Source organism: Indicator indicator, chromosome 28 (genome assembly GCF_027791375.1).
Source record: "Indicator indicator isolate 239-I01 chromosome 28, UM_Iind_1.1, whole genome shotgun sequence".
Classification (NCBI taxonomy): domain Eukaryota; kingdom Metazoa; phylum Chordata; class Aves; order Piciformes; family Indicatoridae; genus Indicator; species Indicator indicator.
The window spans coordinates 3,445,728-3,466,206 of NC_072037.1; the positions used below are offsets into that span (position 1 = coordinate 3,445,728).

The following is a 20,479-nucleotide window of genomic DNA, read 5'->3' on the forward strand; positions in this document are numbered from 1 at the left end:
GTGGTGGAAGCCTCATCCCTGGAGGTGTTTGCAGCCAGGCTGGATGTGGCTGTGAGCAACCTGCTGTGGTGTGAGGTGTCCCTGCCCATGGCAGGGGGGTTGGAACTGGCTGAGCCTTGAGGTCCCTTCCAACCCTGACAATTCTATGATTCTGTGATGCTCTGAGCAGTCTTGGATCCCATCAGTGCTAAGAGCTATGGCTGAAAGCTCTTCTGAACCACTGAGCCAGCAGGCCAGGGAGAAAGATGCATCATGTTTGTGGTCGGTAGGGATGGAGCCCATTACTAGGGCAAGGAGAAGGCCTCCAGGCAGTGCTGCAGCACAGCAAGGAGGCACAAAAGAGTCTGAAACAAGAGGTCAGGCCTGGAGTAGCAGAAGGAGCCAAGGGCAGAGCTGTGTGGGGGGACCCCAGGATGAAACAACACATGGGTGACAGCTCCTGTCAGAAGAGTGGCACAGCCGTGGTGGCTCAGAGGGGCAGGATGGGAACTGTAGAGGTGGCTGACATCATGGCTGGCATGTCACAGAGGAGCAGTGCCAGGAGAAGGGTGAATTGATGCCAGCACTCCCTTCTGCCCCAGAACTTGGCACACCCATTTCTGTGAGCTTCAAACATTTCCTGCCACTATCACCAACTCTTCCAGATTAACAGAAGGGCCTTCACCCCCTCTGCTCTGAGCTCAAAGCATGATCCTCCACTACAAGAAGTCAAAGGGCTGTGTGACTGTGTGAAGCAGCACCAAGAAATGGAAGAACAAACTCAGATTTTGGTAGAAAAATAGGTCCTGAAGCCAGCAAGTAGCACCATGAAGATTGGGCATCCCACCCAAGGCTGGCAAACCTTCTATGTGCTCTGCAGATGGAAGAACAAACTCAGATTTTGGTAGAAAAATAGATCCTGAAGCCAGCAAGTAACACCATGAAAGTTGGGCATCCCACCCAAGGCTGGCAAACCTTCCCTGTGCTCTGCAGGTGCAGCTCTGCCCCAAAGAGGCAGCACAGCAAACAGCACTGGAGAAGCACAGCTCAGAACAAGGGCAGCCTCTTCTGTGAGCCAAGGTGCTGCCACCCAGCTCAGCTTGAATGGTGCCACAGTGGGAGACATGGAGCTGGGGCACCTCTCACACCCTGGCAATGAGGGCATCCAGCAGCAGCCAAGCCCAGCATGGACACTCTTTGAAGTTGAAGGTGGCCTTCATCCAACTTGGCTTCCCCTGCTTCCAAAGCAGATTAAGGTATGGTAATCAGAGCTACTTTCACTTGCAAAGTGCAGCTGGGTCATTTTACTGTGCACTCCTTGGGAGCTCAGGACTAGGAGCAGCACAGAGGAGGCTGCTCTGCTCTGATGGCCAGCACAGGTAGCAGCCAAGCTGCCCAGAGCCAGCTGGGACACCCCCAAATCACATCATGTCCCCAAGGCCTGGTGGGATGGGGCTGCCTAGGTCATAGAATTGTCAGGGTTGGAAGGGACCTCAAGGCTTAGCCAGTCCCAACCCCCCTGCCATGGGCAGGGACACCTCACACTCCAGCAGGTTGCTCACAGCCACATCCAGCCTGGCTGCAAAAACCTCCAGGGATGAGGCTTCCACCACCTCCCTGGGCAACCTGTGCCAGTCTCTCACCACCCTCATGGTGAAAAATGTCTTCTTAACATCCAATCTGAATCTACCTATTTCTATTTTTGTTCCATTCCCCCAAGTCCTATCACTCCCTAACACCCTAAAAAGTCCCTCCCCAGCTTTCTTTCAGATACTGGAAGGCCACAAGAAGGTCTCCTGGGAGCCTTCTCCTCTCCAGACTGAACAGCCCCAACTCTCTCAGTCTCTCTCCATAGCAGAGGTGCTCCAGGCTTCTGCTCATCCTCATGGCCCTTCTCTGGACACCTTCCAGCACCTCCAGATCCTTCTTGGAACAGAGGCTCCAGAACTGGACACAGAGCTCCAGGTGTGGTCTCAGCAGAGTGGAGCAGAGGGGGAGAATCCCCTCCCTGGCCCTGCTGGCCACACTTCTCCTGATGCAGCCCAGGCTCTGCTTGGCTCTCTGGGCTGCAAGTGCTCACTGCTGGCTCCTGGTGAGCTTCTCATCCTCTAGCAGCTCCAAGTCCTTTTCTTCAGGGCTGCTCTCCAGCCAGTCCCTGCCCAGCCTGGATTGGTGCTTGGGATTGCCCTGACCCAGCTACAGGACCTTGCACTTGGTCTTGTTGAACCTCATGAGGTTGTCATGGACTCACCTCTGCAGCCTGTCCAGGTCCCTCTGGATGGATCCCTTCCCTCCAGGCTGTCTGCTGCACCACACAGCTTGGTGTCATTGTGTGGTGCTCTACATGAGGCTGAGGCACTGGGCAGGGATATGCACAGCTGCAGGCTTCTAAGGGTTTCATGTCAACACAGCAAGATGTGCAGAAGAAGACCAAGCCACAGCTTCAAAGAGCTGCTGCAGCAAGGTGACACTGGGTGGGAGGGGGTGGGGGACAGCAGCCAGCAGGAGCTGCTTTGCTCTTCTCCTTAAAATAAAAAGGAAAGGTCCTTCTCCCCTGGGGCCCACATGAATATTTCATCAGCACACTGCCTTGTCCTCTAGTAGATTTATTTTTCCCTCCCCCCCTTTCTGGCTGAGATGGGAGGCTGCAGCTTACAGATCCCTCCATGGTCCTTCCAGGGAGAACTGAGAACACTTTGGGTGTAGGATCAAAGCAGTGGTTCCACCTCAGCAGAGGAGGGAACTTCTTTACTGTAAGGAGTCACAGAGCACTGGAGCAGGCTGCCCAGAGAGGTTGTGGAGTCTCCTTCTCTGAAGACTTTCAAGGCCCATCTGGATGTGTTCCTCTGTGATCTGAGATGGATTGTGTGGTCCTGCTCTGGTAGGGGGGTTGGACTTTATGATCCCTTTGGGTCCCTTCCAACCCCTGACATCCTGTGAGCCTGTGACAGGCAGAACGATGTCAAGGCTCCAAGCAACTGTGCCTTTGGGAAGCAGGTGCCCTGCTCAGGTGGGGCTTGGTCTCTTGTCCCAAGTACTAAGTGATAGGACAAGAGGAAATAGCCTCAGGTTGTGCTGGGGGAGTGGTAAGGGGTTAGGTTGGATACTGGGAAAAACATCTTTGCTGCAAGAGTGGTCAGGGATTGGAAGCCTCATCCTTGGAGGTTTTGAAGGCCAGGCTGGATGTGGGGCTACAAGAAAGCTGGGGAGGGACTTTTTAGGCTGTCAGGGAGTGATAGGACTGGGGGGAATGGAAAAAAAGTAGAAATGGGAAGATTCAGATTGGATGTTAGGAAGAAATTCTTCCCCATGAGTGTGGTGAGGCACTGGAAGAGGTTGCCCAGGGAAGCGGTGGAGTCCCCATTCCTGGAGGGGTTCAGGAAGCTTTGGGCTGTTCAGTCTGGAGAAGAGAAGGCTCCCAGGTGACCTTCTTGTGGCCTTCCAGTATCTGAAGGGGGCTACAAGAAAGCTGGGGAGGGACTTTTTAGGCTATCAGGGAGTGACAGGACTGGGGGGAATGGAACAAAGCTGGAAGTGGGGAGATTCAGACTGGACATGAGGAATAAGCTCTTGCCTATGAGAGTGGTGAGAGCCTGGAATGGGTTGTCCAGGGAGGTGGTTGAGGCTCCATCCCTGGAGGTGTTTGCAGGCCAGGCTGGATGAGGCTCTGGCCAGCCTGCTGTAGTGTGAGGTGTCCCTGGGCATGGCAGGGGGGTTGGCACTGGATGAGCCTTGTGGTGCCTTCCAACCCTGACTGATTCTATGATTCTGAGCTGTAGGCATGGCACTATGGGACATGGTTTAGTGGCCACGGGGGTGTTGGAGCCAATGATCTTAGAGGTCTCCTCCAGCCTTGATGACTCCATGACTGCATGATATGAGTGATGTGGGGAAGAGAGAGGGTTGGCACCTAGATGGCAACAGCTAAGCGCAGGCAGAGCCGCGCTGGCCGCTCCTGGCTCACCTTCTTCTCGTCTCCCTCTTGCAGCAGCTGGAGGTGGCTTCTCTTCTCGCTGTCCTTGCGCAGGGAGCTGTTCTGGTGGTGGGGCAGCCCCGTGGGGGGGGACACGCTGCGGCCCTGGGGGTCCACCCAGGTGTAGATGTGGTTGGTGACGTAGCCCCCCGGGATGCGCCCCACCGAGTGCACCGACAGGTTCAGCTTCTTGCAGCCCTTCAGCACCTGCAAGGCAAGGGGGGGGGGGGAGTTTTAGGCTGTGCCTGGAAAGCTTTCCCCCAGACCTTCCACAGAAAGTGGGAGAAGGTAAATCACTGAATCAACAAGGCTGGAAAAGACCTCAAGGATCATCAAAATCCAACCGGATAAATCAGTCAATCAATCAATCAATCACTATTGGGTATATAAAAAGGAAGATAATGATGAGTTGTGGTAGAAGCCTCATCTCTGGAGGTTTTGAAGGCCAGGCTGGATGTGGGGGCTACAAGAAAGCTGGGGAGGGACTTTTGACGGTGTCAGGGAATGGGGAGGAATGGAAAAAAAAGTAGAAATGGGTAGATTCAGTAAACCACTGAATCAACAAGGTTGGAAAAGACCTCAAGGATCATCAAAATCTAACCGCATAAATCAATCAATCAATCAACCAACCACTATTGGGTATATAAAAAGGAAAATAATGATTGAGTTGTGGTAGAAGCCTCGTCCCTGGGAGTTTTTAAGGCCAGGCTGGATGTGGGGGCTACAAGAAAGTTGGGGAGGGACTTTTTAGGGTGTCAGGGAATGGGGAGGAATGGAAAAAAAAGTAGAAATGGGTAGATTCAGATTGGATGTCAGGAAGAAATTCTTCCCCATGAGGGTGGTGAGACACTGGCACAGGTTGCCCAGGGAGGTGGTGGAAGCCTCATGCCTGGAGGATTTGAAGGCCAGGGTGGATGTAGGGCTACAAGAAAGCTGGGGAGGGACTTCTGAGGGTGTAAGGGAGTGATAGGACTGGGGGGAATTCAAAAAAGTAGAAATGGGTAGATTTAGATTGGATGTCAGGAAGAAATTCTTGCCCATGAGGGTGGTGAGACACTGGCACAGGTTGCCCAGGGAGGTGGTGGAAGCCTCATCCCTGGAGGTTTTTGCAGCCAGGCTGGATGTGGCTGTGAGCAACCTGCTGTAGTGTGAGGTGTCCCTGCCCATGGCAAGGGGGTTGGGACTGGCTAAGCCTTGAGGTCCCTTCCAACCTTAACAATTCTATGGCTCTATAAGTTGTGAACAATCCCATTGGGCAGATAACAAACATAAGCTGGTAATGAAACACAACTTTCCTCTCTTTCAGCTTCCTCACTCTGGGAGACCCTAACTCATTTCTGCTTGGCTTTGCTGACCTTGGCTGTGTTCTTTGTTGTGGCTGAGTACCTAAAATAATTCTCTGCTCTTTTCTCTTCTCCTTTTGCGGCCAGGGAAGTAAGGAAGGGGGCAGGGAAGGGGAAGCTAGCAGCTCCCCTAGTTTTTGGCCAGGGAGGTTCTTGTGCTATTTATCAATTGTAAATATCATCTATAAATATCTGAGGGGTGGGTGTCAAGGGGAGGGGTCCAGGCTCTTTTGGATGGTTCACAGTGATAAGCCAAGGAACAATGAGTTCAAACTTGAACAGAGAAGATTTCAGCTCAACATGAGGAGAAACTTCTTTCCAGTGAGGGTGACAGAGCCCTGGAGCAGGCTGCCCAGGGGGGTTGTGGAGTCTCCTTCTCTGGAGACTTTCAAATCCCACCTGGATGCATTCCTGTGTGGACTACCCTAAGTGCTCCTGCTCTGGCAGGGGGGTTGGACCTGATGATCTCTTGAGGTCCCTTCCAACCTCTGATGTACTGTGAGACTGTGATATTTTGTACATATTCATTGCATTTCATTGTAGATTGCAGTTTTGCTTGTAAATACAGCTTCGTTTGCTTCCAGCTGGGCTGGGCTGGCAATTTAATGTTGGGGGTGGAATTTTCAACCCACCACACAAGGCAAGGAGAGGAGGGAGTTAATGCCCAGGGAGAGGGAACAACTATCTGGCTTAGGACTCTAGAGTAAGAGGGTTTTGCTCTTCCTTGAGAATGATCTCAAGCTACTCTGCAACCAGCAGCTGAGGGACTGAGCTGCAGCAAGAGCCAGGGAAAAAGCTGGGATCACAGAACTGCCTGCTTGGAAAAGACCTTAGATCATGGAATGGCCTGGGTTGGAAGGGACCTTAAAGATCAGCCAGTTCCACCCCCCTGCCATGGGCAGGGACACCTCCCACCAGCCCAGGTTGCTCAAGGCCCCATACAACCTGGCCTTGAATACCTCCAGGGAGCATCCACCTCAGCAACCTGTTCCTGGGTCTCACCACCCTCATACTGAAGAGATTCCTAAGATTCAGCCTAACCCTGCTCTGCCTCAGCTTCAAACCATTTACCCTTGTCCTGTCTGTAGACACCCCCATGAAAAGTCCCTCTGCAGCCCTCCTGTAGGATCCCTCCAGGGATTGGAAGGCAGCTCTGAGATCCCCCTGGAGTCTTCTCTTCTCCAGGCTGAACACCCCCAGCTCCCTCAGCCTATCCTCACAGCAGAGCTGCTCCAGCCCTTGGATCACCTTTGTGGCCCTCCTCTGGACTTGCTCCAACAGTTCCATCTCCTTCTTACGCTGGGGACACCAGAACTGGACACAGTGTCTGAGATGTGGCCTCACAAGAGCAAAGATCATTGAGTCCAACCATAACCCAGCATCCCCACAGCCATTAGACCATGTCCCTGAGCTCCTCATCCAAACATCCTTTAAACACCTCCAGGGGTGATGACTCCACCATCTCCCTGGGCAGCCTGTTCCAATGCCTGATGAACCTTTTTGGTGAAGAATTTTCTTCTTAATGCCCAACCTAAACCTCCCCAGGTGCAATTTGAGGCTATTTCCTCTCATCCATCTCTGGTTGCCTGGGAGAGGAGCCCAACTCCCATCTCACTACAGGCTCCTTTCAGGGACTTGTAGAGGATTTTTTCTATTCCCTCCTGAGCTGCAAAGAGAATCAAGGCAAAGCTGCTGCAGCCAGAAGGAAGAGGCTCTCCTCAACACCTGGGGCAAGAGCAAGGTGAAGCAGAGCATGGGAGACAAGGCAGGCAGTGACATGCCAGAAGGAGCCCAGCATGGGTTGAACCTGAGCGCTTTCTGCAGCTTTGGAGAAGAGTCAGAGCAGGACAGAGAGAAGAGAAAGCAGCACTGCTGGTGCCCACAGCTCAAGCCCCAAACTTTGCCACTGGAAAAACTCCTGATGCCTGCAGGGGACACTGACAACACTCCCAGAAGTTCATCCTCTGCTGCCATCCCATTACCAGCTGCTTTCCCCAGCCCCAGCAGCCAATTAATGAGCACAACAATTATCAAATAGATTCCAACCATTTAAAACAGCAGACACAGAGATGACCTTGGGACCCAGCTGCAGCCATCTGCAGTTGCTCCTCTCCAGCTTCCACCAGGGGAAGCTGACGTAGGCTTTATAGGAAACTTAAATCAAGACACAGGAGTTGTCCTCCCTGAGGACAGTTGTTAAGTGCTGATCCCTTCTGAGGCCTCAGGAACATCAGCACTGCAGATCTGCTCTCAGAAATTAGGTGTTTTAGGTTTTTTTTCCATATATATATATATATATATATATATATATATGTCTTTTTGACAAGCTGCTCCTGCAAGGTCTCCTCTCCACACCAAGCCAAGAAGCTACCAAGCAAAGCTTGTGGCCAGAAAGAACTAAACCCAGCAGCTCTTCTGTAAAGAGGAATCTCATCAGGAATGCTGGGCTGGCTGGATCCCAGCTCTGACCTGGCAATGCTCCTGACCCTCCCTACCAGAGCCAGAGAGAATCCAGCTCACCACTTCCCAGCTCAGCATCTCCATCACACAGAGCACTTTGGCAGCATCTTTGTCACATGCTCCCAAGGTCACCACGTGCCTGGAGAGCTTAGACAGGGATTGTGAAACCAACAGCCCCAGCAGAAGAACTGTGGAACACTCCAACATCCTGGGCTGCTTGCTAACCCCAGCCCCTGTCTCCTTCACTCCCCTGGTCCTTCAAACACATCACCTGCCACCATCTGGTCAAAGCTGCCATGCTTAGGAACTCCTCCTCAGGAGCTCCTCCCTAAGCTGCCAGGAGCTCCACAGCAATGGGCCAGGGGTGGCAGGGAGGCTTCTCACCTACCCTAGAGCTACCAGTGCTGGGTAACCCCTGTGAGCTGGGGTACAGCCCCCCTCCCAGAGACATTCTCCAGCCATTCAAAGTGGAGCTGTCTGTGAAAACCTCTCCTAAGCCTGGCCAGCATCTATGACTACCCTAGACACCAAGCAGCACTGAGAACCAGGAGCAAAGAACCATCTCTGAACGAGGCCACAGCTCCTCATCAAGCCCAGGCAAAGGATGAGGATGAGCAGTGATTTGTCCAACTGGTCAGTCCCCACTGCCACAGAAATGCCACAGGATCCTAACTGCTGCTGGCACTGCCATCCTTGTTCCTCTCTGCACTGCTCCTGGGCATTCCTCACCTCTCTGTGTTCATTGAGTGCCTCAAAGCCAGCTGCTGGATGCCATTTGAAGAGGGAACAAATCAAAAACCCAGAGCCAAGGCTGGGCCAGAAGCATGCACAGGGCCCTCCAGGAGTTGCCCTCTTCCCTTTTTTCCTACACTTGCTGCCACCCCATTCCCACGGGGACCTCCTCAGGAATGATGCAGAGATCCCACTTCTTCCCTTTCTCAGAGCATCCACCCTAGCATGGAAGGTGGGACCAAAGATAACCAAAGAGAAGGCTGAGAGGGGATCTCAATGTCTGCAAATATCTGAGGGGTGGATGTCAAGAAGGGGCCAGGCTCTATTTGGTGGTGTCCTATGACAAGGAACAAGGGGTACAACCTGGAACCCAGGAGGTTCCACCTCAGCCCAAGGAGAAAATTCTTTGGTGTGAGGGTGCTGGGGCCCTGGAGCAGGCTGTCCAGAGAGGTTGTGGAGTTTCTTTCTCTGGAGAGATTCCAAACCTGCCTGGATGCCTTCCTCTGTGACCTGCCCTAAGTGACCTGGCTTTGGCAGGGGGGTTGGACTGGATCTCTGGAGGTCCCTTCCAGCCCCTATGATTCCATGACCAACCCTCTGTGCTTTTTGCCACACAGGAGAGCCACCAGGCACAGGAGAAGTGAGCAGGGCCCCTGGTTCCATGCCAGGCCCTAGGGATTGCTCACAGCCTGCCCTGAGGTGGTGGCTGGTGGCTGGCAGAGTGCTGGCTGCTCCCATCCTGCCCCAGCCAAATGTCATCCCCTGGCAGAGCAGGAACAGCAGCAGAGCTGCTCTCTGGAGGCACAGGGGAGTTTCCAGGGATGAGAGGCCAGAGATTTACAAGGCACTTTTTATGTCCCCCTGCAGCTCACTTGACAAGGCCACCAGGAGATGGGATCTCAGGCATCAGGGGGATGTTTTATGCATGAAGGTGACAGCAGAGAGCTGGGAGGTGAGCAGAGCAGAGGAGAGCAGCCCAGAGCAGCTGTCTGGCTGGAGGCAGCAGCTGGGGCAGGGCTGCCAGGCAGCCTCAGAACAAGAGAAGGCAGGAGAAGAGGAGGTGGTGGTGGCAGTGTCTCCCTGCAGAAGGCAGAGCTGCAGTGGGCTGGCTGCTGGCACTGGGAGCCCTTCATCCATTTCCTGAGACCTCACCCACTCAGTGAAGCCTTTTGCTGCCCCAGCACAGTGTTTCTCCCTCAACACATCCCTACTGCTAACATCCAATGGAAGAATCATGGAATGGTTTTGGTTGGAAGAGACCTTTAAGGTCATCAAGTCCAACCCTTAGCACTGCCAGGTCACCACTAAACCATGGCCCTCAGCTCCACACTTATGTGACTCTGAAATCCCTCCATGGATGGGGACTCTACCACTGCCCTGGGCAGCCTTAACATCCATTTTGGGGAAGAAATTGTTCCTCATGTCCAACCTAAACCTGCAACTTGAGACCATTTCCTCTTCTTCTACTGCCTGTTCCCTGGGAGAACAGACCAACCCCCACCTTTCCCTAACCTCTTTCCAGATGGTTGTAGAGAGCAATGAGGTCTCCCCTGAGCCTCTTTTTCTCCAGGCTGAACAACCTCAGTTCCCTCAGCTGCTCCCCAGCAGACTTGTTAGGTTAATGGCTGGAACCAGCTTGAGGCCCTTTCCTCTTGCTCTATCACATTCAAGCCTCCAGGAAGCTTTTTGTTCAGGAGGCAGCCAGCAGCAGCTATTTAACTTCCAGCTGCCAGAGCCATGAGGAGATGAGAGGGAAGCAGCATGTCCCCTGGGCTAGCAGCACTGCACAGAGTGAAGCCCAACAGGCACAGGGAGCAGGTCTGGCACAGAGCTGGGAAACCTTTGTGCATTCACACACTGAGCTGGGCTCTAACCAAGCACCTGGCACGCAGAGCAATGAGGCATCAGGTGAGCCAAGCAGGAGAAGCTTCCATGGTACCTCCACAGGGAGACAGAAATCACAGACTCATAGAATTGTCAGGGTTGGAAGGGACCTCAAGGATCAGCCAGTTCCAACCCCCCTGCCATGGGCAGGGACACCTCACACTCCAGCAGGTTGCTCACAGCCACATCCAGCCTGGCTGCAAAAACCTCCAGGGATGAGGCTTCCACCACCTCCCTGGGCAACCTGTGCCAGTGTCTCACCACCCTCCTGGGGAAGAATTTCTTCCTGACATCCAATCTGAATCTCCCCATTTCTAGTTTTTGTCACTGTCAGCTGCTCTGCTGAGCTCCAAGTGAGCAGAGCTGCTGCCTTCTCCCTGTGCAGGATGCAGCACAGCTCTTCCCCTTCTGGTGTTTCCTTGCCTGCTCTGCCCAAGCTTGGTGCATCTGTTCCTCCTCTGCTTTGCAAGAGTGCTGCCTGGGGGGATGAGATCTGCTACTCTTTTAGGAGTAAAGAGGAGAAAAAAAGATGGTCCCAGTGGTGTAAAAGAGACCTCCAGGAGAGGACCTGCTTGGAGAAGGCCATTTCCTGGAAGTGAGGCAGTGGTTTTGTGGGGACACATTGGGTCAGCAGCCCATGGAAGGAGATCATCTCTGCATCACAACAGCCATTGACTCACCTGTTCCCATCCAGCACACAAAAATCAACCCCACACTGACCTGGGGGGCTTCACATCTCCACCAGAAGCCTAAAAATCAGCCACTGGGATCCCCAGCAGAGCCACCATCCTCCTCTGGCCTTTTCTGGTCACCATCCCCATGCTCTGGCAGGAGCCAAAACTTCTCCAGCCACCACAGACCCTGCCAGAACAAGCAGCTTCCCATTTCTCAGGGCCTGAGTTTCCCTGTGCTGAGGCTGGCAAATCATCCAGTTTTTGTAAAGAATGCTGAGGCAACTCCAACAGCAAGTCTGGTTCCCCACCCTGGCACAGAAGACAGACCCAGGATGGCTCTCTCATGAAGTTTTTGGGGGCACATGAGGGACAGGCAGCCCTCAGTTGCTCCTCCCCTGCTTCACCCCATGGCATCCCTTCAGTTCTGTACCAGGCATCTCCAGCAGGCTCTCAGCAGCTTTCACAGCCTGGGGGAAACAAGGTTGAGCTGAGATGTCCACCACTGAGCAGGATGATCCAACACCCTTAGCAGGGTGAGAAGCCTCTCTCTGAAGGATGCTCTGGCATCAACAGTGGCTCCTATGAGGAACCCAAGCAACCACCACAGTGCAGCATTTGCCATAAATCATGGAATCAAGGAATGGTTTGGGTGGGAAGAGACCTTTAAAGGTCATCCAGTCCAACCCCCCTGCAGCCAGCAGGGACATCTGCAACTACAGCAGGTTGCTCAGAGCCCCAAATAACCTCACCTGGAATGGTTCCTGGGATGGGGCAGCTACAACCACTCTGGGCAGCCTGGGGCAGGGTGTCACCACTGTCACTATCACAGAATGTTAGAGGAGTTGGAAGGGACCTCCAGAGATAAGAGTCCAACCCCACTGCCAGAGCACAATCATCTAGGACAGGTCACACAGGAATATGTCCAGGTGGATTTTGAAAGTCTCCAGAGGAGGAGAATCCACAACCCCTCTGGGCAGCCTGCCCCAGGGCTCCAGCACCCTCACTGTCAAGTGTCTCTTGTGTTGAAGTGGAACCTCCTGTGTCCTAGCTCACAGCCATTGTTCCTTGCCCTGTCACTGGGCACCACTGAAAAGAGCCTGGCACCTTCCTCTTGACACCCACCCCTCAGCTATTGATAGACATTGATCAGATCTCCTCTCAGCCTTCTCTTCTCCACACTAAACAGCCCCAGTTCCCTCAGACCTTCTTCACAGGAGAGTTGTCTTCTTTCTCTATAGCCTAAATCTCTCTCTTTTAGTTCCAAACCATCACCCCTTGTCCTGTCACAACAGGCCCTGAGAAAAAAATCTGTCCCCAGCTTTCTGCTCAGCCCTTGAAGCACTGCAAGGCCACCAGAAGGTCTCCCTGGAGCCTTCTCTTCTCCAGGCTGCACAACCCCAACTCTCTCAGCCTGGCCTCCCAGCAGAGGGCTTCCAGCCCTGCCAGCATTGCTGTGGCCTCCTCTGGCCCTGCTCCACCAGGTCCCAGTCTGTGCTGTGGGCTCCAGAGCTGTCCCAGCACTGCAGGGGGGTCTCAGGAGAGCTGAGCAGAGGGGCAGAATCCCCTCCCTGCTGCCCACACTGCTGGGGCTCAGCCCAGGACAGGGCTGGGAGAATAATTTCTTAATACTCTCTTGGTCCTGACAAATTTTATTGCTACAGCAGAGTAGATTTAATGGGGCCCCTGATGGATGCTAAGGTAATGAGGTGCAGCCCACCACCAGAGCAGGACCTCTAGAATGGAAGCAAGGCCAGCCTGGGTATGGCAGAGGGCTGCAGCATCCCTCCCACAGCACTGCTCCTCTCCAGGCTGGCTGCCACAGTGCCCAAGGAAACAACTTCAGAATGAGAATGGAGGAGGAAGCCTGGTCTGTAATATAAGAAAGTGCTTAGGGGTGTAGAGGTGCTGCAAAAATGGACTTCATTAATAGCCTTCCAAGGAGGCAAGAGCAAAGGCTAATGGGAGAGCTGGAGAAGCAGTGAGTGCCTCTGCAAGACCCTGGGGACAAGGCAGTGCTAGAAGAGGATGGCAACTGCATCTCAAAGAGATGACTTGGCAGCTTGGGCAGGATGGAAGGTTTTCAGGTCAAGGATGTGGCACCAGAGGTGTTCAGCACAAGGAGAGGAGGTGGCCAGTGTCAGGGCAGAGAGCACAAGAGCAGCTCACCAGAGCCAGCTCTGCTCCCTCCTCAGCGAGAGCAGAGAGCCTTGTCCTCCAGAGACATGGTGTGGAGAGGAGTCCTGGGAGCAGCCAGCAGCCTGGGCAGGCTTTGTGCTGAGGGACAGAGCCAAGACACATCCTCTGGCTGGAGCTCTGCACTGCCAGGACCATTGCCATGAGATTCATTTTCTTCTCCCATGAGGGACAGCTGGTGCTGGCTCTGATGAGCCAACTGAGAGGTCCAGGACATGGATGGAACCAGTGCTGGGTGAGCAGCTGCAGACCAGTGTCAGAGAGCAGATCCAGCCCTAAGACTCCATCATTACCCAGCTGACCCAGCAAGCAGGGTTCTGCTGCTCCATTTGAATTTCATTTCTCAGCCCCCCTGACAATCTGGGGCTCAGAGGTGCTAATGAGCAGGGACCACCCACTGCAGCTTCTGCAGCACATCTGCCCTGCCATCACACAGGCATTGTGGCCAGCAGGGACCCCATCTCCTCAAGGGCAGGACCCATTCTCCAGCTGATCTCCCTGAACACCAAGGAATCACAGGAATTGTTTCCCAGCCCTCTCACGCTGGCTTCTCCCACACTGTGCACCCACCCTGGCCTGCTGGAATGGTTGGCAGAGGCTCCCAAGAGCCATCTGAGCATGGGATTCTGGCCAGCTGCTGGTGGGGGTTGATGACAGGTTCCCACCACTGTACCCTTCAAGGCTGCTGGTCCCCATGCCCACCAGCCCAGCTCCTGCTGGAGCATTTAGCACTTTGCTCATCCCCACTCCCAGGGAGGTGCCACAGTACCAAGAAGCTGGCACAAGGCCACTGACCTGGATTTTGCTGTCAGCCCTACTTAGAGAGCAACAACAGCCAGGGAGAGGGCCAGCACCTGCCCACACTAGCAATACACTTCCCATGAAGGAGGTCACCCCCACTCCCTGGCACAAAAGGCAAAGCTTTTCAGGCCACAGTTCTCACCTAAGATTCTCTCACAGACAGGAAGGACAAGGCTCCAGATGGGAATGATGCAAGGAAGCAGCAGATGTGGGCTGCCCCCTCCCTGGAGGTGTTCAAAGCCAGGCTGGATGAGGCCTTGAGCAGCCTGGGCTGGTGGGAGATGTCCCTGCCCAGGGCAGGGGGTTGGAAATAGAGGATCTTTAAGGTCCCTTCCAACCCAACCTATGAATCCATGAAGAACTTCTTCCTCACAGACACCCAAGTTTGCTTATGCCAGTGACTGCAGAGACCCCCAGCACCAAAGCAAGAGCACAACTGATCCTTCCAGCCCTTTGGGAGAGTGTTTGCTGGGCAGGCTGAACCTAACCCACCTGCAGAGGGCTAGTAACTAATTCCACCTCCTTAATCCCCTCTGCAGAATCAGGGCAGGCTGCATCCCCATCTCCCTCCTCCAACCATTTCACAGACTTGCTACCTGTTGTTCAGTGCTGCTGTGTTTCACTCCAGCCTCAGATAAAATTTGGCTTTGCCCCATCTGGAAGGTGTTTGGAGACCATGGTATGAAAGGTTTAACACCAGCCCCACACAGTGTGTGAGCACAGCTGCTGGAAGAGAGGCTTAAGGAAATAATTTAACTGAATCTGAGGATCAATGCCAAAACATTTAGCAGGGAAACAGTCACCAAGTGCCTGGAGATGTTATTAAAAGCAGCAAGTGCTAGGGAGAAAGGCAGATTGATTCTATAAGGCCACCAATCCCCTGACAACACTCCAGTTAATTATCTAGCAGGTCCTTTGAGAGTGAGGCTGATGGCTTAAAATAGTCATAAAAGGAAGCACACCCCAGGTATCACCTTTAAGAAACCCAAACCACACACTGCAGCACATTTCTTCCCCAAGACCATGACTGACAGCTGCCACCCTGCCCTAACCCAAACCTCTTTGCCCAGCATGGTTCACATTTCTGGAGGCAGGAGAGGAAAGCCTGCAGTGCTTTCACAGAACCATAGAATGGATTGGGCTGGAAGGGGCCTTAAAGATACAATCATAGAATTGTTTGGATTGGAAAAGAGCTCTAAGAGCATTGAGTCCAACCATCAACCCAACCCCACCATGGCCACTAAACCATGTCCCCAAGTGCCATGGCCACAGGTTTCCTGAACACCTCCAGGGATGGTGACTCCACCACCTCCCTGGGCAGCCTGCTCCAACCCCTGACCACTCTTGCAGCAAAGAAATTTTTCCTAACATCCAACCTAATCTTCTCCTGGAACAATTTCAGGCCATTTCCTCTTGTTCTATCACCTGACAGAGATAGAGTGGAGAAGAGATCAACCCCACCTCACTCCAACCTCTTTATCAGGGAGCTTTAGAGGGCAATGAGGTCTCCCCTCAGCCTTCTCTTCTCCACACTAAACACCCCCAGTTCCCTCAGCTGCTTCTCCCCAGCCCTGTTCTTCAAACCCTTCACCAGGTCTGTTGCACTTCTCTGGACCCACTCCAGGACCTCAGTATCCAAACCTGAACACAGGGCAGGGATACCTCCCACCAGCCCAAGGTTGCTCAAGGCCTCATCCAACCTGGTCCTGAACACCTCCAGGGAGGGGACATCCACAACCTCCCTGGGCAACCTGTTCCAGCATCTCCCCACCCTCACTGCAAAGAATTTCTTCCTCATTCTTTCCCCTCGTTCTTCCCACTTCGAGGGCACTGAAAGGTTGGCTGCTGGCTGTGTAAAAGCATCTTCTAGGCCCTCAAAAAAAAAAAAAATCCCCCTCTCTTCCCCCTCCCTCAGTCCCTAGCAGGAAGGAGGATGGCAGAAATCAATGGCAATTAATCACCAGTGTGCTGCTGGCAGCCTGAATCAAATCTGCCTCTCGTAGGGATCCAGCCCACTCACTTACCTTTGGCACTAATGAAATGAGCAATCTATTCCAATTCAGCCTGTTAGTGGGCAGATCTCAGCTTGATACAAGCAGCATTAACCATGAGCCATCCTCCCCCCTTGCCACAGCCCCGAGCTGCTGCTTTCTCCCAGCGCTAATAGACTCAGGCAGAGCTGGTTTGGCTTCTGGAGCTGCTCAGATAATGGGCAGCCAAGTGCTTGCTCCATTTGTGAGCTGCTGAGGGCAGGGTGGAGGTTATCCATCAGGGAAGAACCATGCAATTTTCAACCAATTCCCAAAAAAAAAAAAAAAAAAAAAGCACAGACTTTGGAAAAAAATCGAAGATGCAAAAGGGAAAGAACTGCAGAGGTACCACAGGAGGGAGGCAGAGGCAGCTTTTGGAGCCTGCTCCAGCACCAAGGAGGAAATAATTTGCAGAAGTTTGTCAAACCACTGTTCCCTGAGCTCTCCTGGAGTGTCCTGGAACAGGCTGCCCAGGGAGGTGGAGGAGTCTCCTTCTGTGGAGACTTTCAAGACCTATCTGGATGTGTTTCTGTGCTGGATTCTCTGGTCCTGCTCTGACAGGGGGGTTGGACTGGATGATCTTTGGAGGTCCCTTCCAACCCCTAACATGCTGTGAGCCTGTGACTCAGGTGGTTTCAAGCTTGTGGGCTCAGCCAAACTGAGTAAAACCATCTCAGTGCCAGTGGGAGTGATGAGGGTCCCTGGGTCTGCTGTGGAGCAGAGCTGCCAGAGCTCACACAGGGAAACTGATGGAGCCACAGCACCTAAATAGTTCCTCAGTCAGTGACAAGGACAGAGCAGAAGACACAGGCAGAGGGTGGATTTAGACTACACATAAGGAAGAAATGTTTTACACTGAAGGTGGTGAGACCCTGTCCCAGGCTGCCCAGAGAGCTGGGAGCTGCCCCATCCCTGGAGCCATTCCTGGTTAGGTTTGACAGACCTCCAAGAAACCTGCCTTAGCTGCAGGGGGGTTGGGCTAGATGACCTTCAAAAGGTCCCTTCCAAGCCAAGCCTTTCCATGATTCCATGCCTACCTGCCACCAAAGGCTTGATCCAGGGATCCTCTGCAGGCAGGACTCATAAAAGACTATTCCAGCTCCCACTACACAGATGCTGCATGACTGCACATGGAGAGACTGTCCCTGCCCCAGACTGCAGTCTGTGGCTGTAGATAAGACACTTTGGATCAAGTCTGTCCCCTCCAGGCCTTGCCTTTCAAAGACCAGGGAATGCTTCTGTGCAGAAGCAGGAGACTCATCTGCACAGGGAGCACATGGGGCTGGGCAGGCAGGAACAAACAACTGGGACAAGAAAAAAGCTGATGCAGAGGCAGGTAGGGAGAGAGCAGGAGGGGTGAGGGGAAGTGCAGGCACTCCAGATGGAAGGCTGGGTGAGAGGAAGCCAAGAGGGAAGCAGTGGGTAGCATGGCACAGGGAATGGAGGGGGTGAAATGGGCTGTCAGGAAGAGAAATGGGAATTACAGGGGACACAGTCCAACCTCTCCCCCTCTCCCAAGGCAAAGGTGACAGCACTTTGGCTTTCAAGAGGTGACATTTATGCAAATGTATGCTAATTGATACATAATTATGGTGATTGCACACATTTAGCCCCCAAGGCATTGGTAAGCCCATGTCCCCTTCACCTGGAAAGGTCAAATGGAATCTTAGCTTCAAGGTCTTCTCCCTAACTCCTCTAAGAGCTGACCCCCCCCATCCCTGCTTCAGGACAACAGCTCTGGCATCTCCAGCACCTCAAAGCTGGTCACTGCCCACTGTATGCCTCAGGGGACAGGACAAATTTGAAGCCAGCAGAAGACTCCCCAGAGCTTTATTTCAGTGCAAGCCTGGAAAGCTCTTCAGGTGCTCTCTGGGGTGGGGGTGCACGAGGGAAATCTAGATCAAGATATTGCACCCTTGCTTCCTCTGGTCTCCTCTTTCCATTCCACATCAAATAAAGGCTGAAAAATATCCTGAGAGCCACCCACCAAAATATCCTGAAAGCCACCAAACCCACAGTGTCCAGGCACAGTGAGTGACCTCAGGGCAAAACTCTCTTGGAAAGAATTGGTGGGGAGAAAGGAGCAAGGCACTTGAGTGAGCACCGAGGACACAGCCAGCCCAGGGCCACGAGGGTGCTGAGGGGAGTGGAACATCTCCTGTGAGGAAAGGCTGAGAGCTGGGGCTGGTCAGCCTGGAGAAGAGGATCTTACCAATGCTGACAAATATCTAAGGGTGTGAGGAAGATGAGGCCAGACTCTTCTCAGTGGTCCCCAGTGACAGGACAAAGGGGATGGGCATGAACTTGAACACAGCAAGTTCCATCTAAACACGAGAAGGAATTTCTCTACTTGTGAGGGTGGCAGAGCCCTGGAGAAGGTTGCCCAGAGAGGTGGTGGAGTCTCCATCTCTGGAGACTTTCAAGGCCCACATGGACATGTTGTGGTGACCTGCCCTAGGTGATCCTGCTCTGGCAGGGGGGTTGCACTCAATCTTCAGAGGTCCTTTCCAAGCCCTACCACTCTGTGGTTCTGTGACACCCACTCAGTGCCTGCTCAAAGCAGAGGTCCTTCCAGCCTTCCCTGCTAGCACATCCCACCCCAAGAGGCTCAGATGCACTCTGCAAGGCCAGCAGCAAGAAGCTGGCAGGGACAGAGTTCTTCCAGGCTTCCCAGGGCCCCACTTCACCTCCATTTGCTAAGCACTGGGTGGCCTGTGACAAGGAGAATTCACAGAGCATCCAGGCAAAGGCAGCTAAGCCAAATCGTTTTAGCAGCTGCATTGTCAGTTCAGGAGAGGGGATTTAGAGCTGAATAATTCTCTGAGCAGACGTGGCATTGGGGAAGGTGTCAAGAAAATCCATCTTCCTCTGTCTTCCCTGAGGACAGAGCAACAGAGTAAAAGACCTCTGAAGCCACCAGTTGTGCTGCACACTGATGCTTCTGCTTTCTCCTCCTGGGCACTGGGAGGTAAAGGGAGGCTTTTATTCCTGGGGGCTATCTTAGCAGTTCCTCTGAGGCTAAAAATGTTTATTTACAAGGAGCCCACTAAATAATATTTGTGCTCCAAGAGCTCAAGGATGGCCTAACAATACCAGCCCTGATGAACAAGCCTGGTAGCAATGCCAAGTGCTATCATCCTTGCATTATGAGGAGAGGAGAGATTAAGGACCTCATTCTAATCTTTCCCATCAGTATAATGTCATTTGATTTCATTAGGGCTGATTGTGATTTGCTGGGGTAATGAAGGGAAACAGATGACTAAATAACTTGCCCACTGAGGGAAATCAGTGGCAGAGTAGCAAATATAACCTGCTCCTAACTCCAGGGTAACAGCTAAACCAACATTCCCACTGATGCTCTCTGTGTGTGCAGGTTCACCCTGCTCTGTGATCAAATTCCTATCTTGTGTGACTCAGTGACCATGGAGCATCACTCCCCAGCCCCACAGTCAGGCCCTCCACACCAGGTGAGGTCCCAGACCTCAAGCCTGCTCCACTGTGTCATCAGATCTGCCTGTGAAACCAAGAACATCACCTGCCAGATCTACACTGACACTGCCAGCAGCCCTTCCCTTAAAGGAGCATTGGAACTCATTTGAAATGCAGATATCTCCAAGTTCAAGAGCGATCCTTTTCCCCCCCTCTCCCTTTTTCCTAGAGGGAGATCCTGGTGGCTTTATGCTTTCCTCCCTCTGAGCTCAGCTGGCTTCTGTTTGCAGGATAGAAAAGCAGAGCAGAAGCCTGGGGCATTGCACAGCACTGGTGCTTCAAGTTGTAAGGATTTGTTTTGTGCAGTTCTTGGGCTTTCTTGTTTCTAAGCAGACCCAGAGACCAAGGAACAAGTTATGATTGTAATTATTATGGTAAGTCAGATCTTTCTTCTCTGTGCTTCAGCTATCTGAGATCCCTCAGGAAAGGGAGAGCTTTCTAGGCTCTGGATCAGTTAGTAACTTCTAAAAATAAAGAGACAGAAACAAGCAGGCATTTGAAAGAAGGAGGCAAATACCTTCAGAGAATCAGGGCACCAACTCCTCCTTCATCCCAGCCATGAGTGTGTGATGTCAGAGTCACAAAGACTCACAGACTGCATTGGGTTGGAAGGGACCTTCAAAGGTCATCTTGCCCAACCCCCCTGCAGTCAGCAGGGACATCTCCAACTAGATCAGGTTGCTCAGGGTCCCATCGAGTTGAACCTTGAATGTTTCTAGGGATGGGGCCTCCACCACCTCTCTGGGCAATCTATTCCAGTATTCCACCATCCTCATTGTACAGAACTTCCTCCTGATGTCCAGTCTAAATCTCCCCTGCTCCAGTTTCAAACCACTGCCCCTCATCCTGTCACCACAGGCTCTTCTGAACACTCCCTTCCCAGCCTTCCTGTAGGTCCCCTTCAGATATTGAAATACAGCT

The 20,479-nt window shown here is 52.9% G+C and overlaps 1 protein-coding gene across 1 annotated transcript in view; it reads right to left on the minus strand.

The window, feature by feature from the left end:
• The window catches only part of WHRN (whirlin), an 88,962-nt gene that overhangs the window by 61,389 nt on the left and 7,094 nt on the right, over positions 1 to 20,479 (minus strand). Inside the window, exon 2 of the mRNA XM_054393227.1 lies at positions 3,944 to 4,159. Coding sequence (XP_054249202.1) covers positions 3,944 to 4,159 — 216 coding nt within the window. The remainder of the gene's footprint in view (positions 1 to 3,943; positions 4,160 to 20,479) is intronic.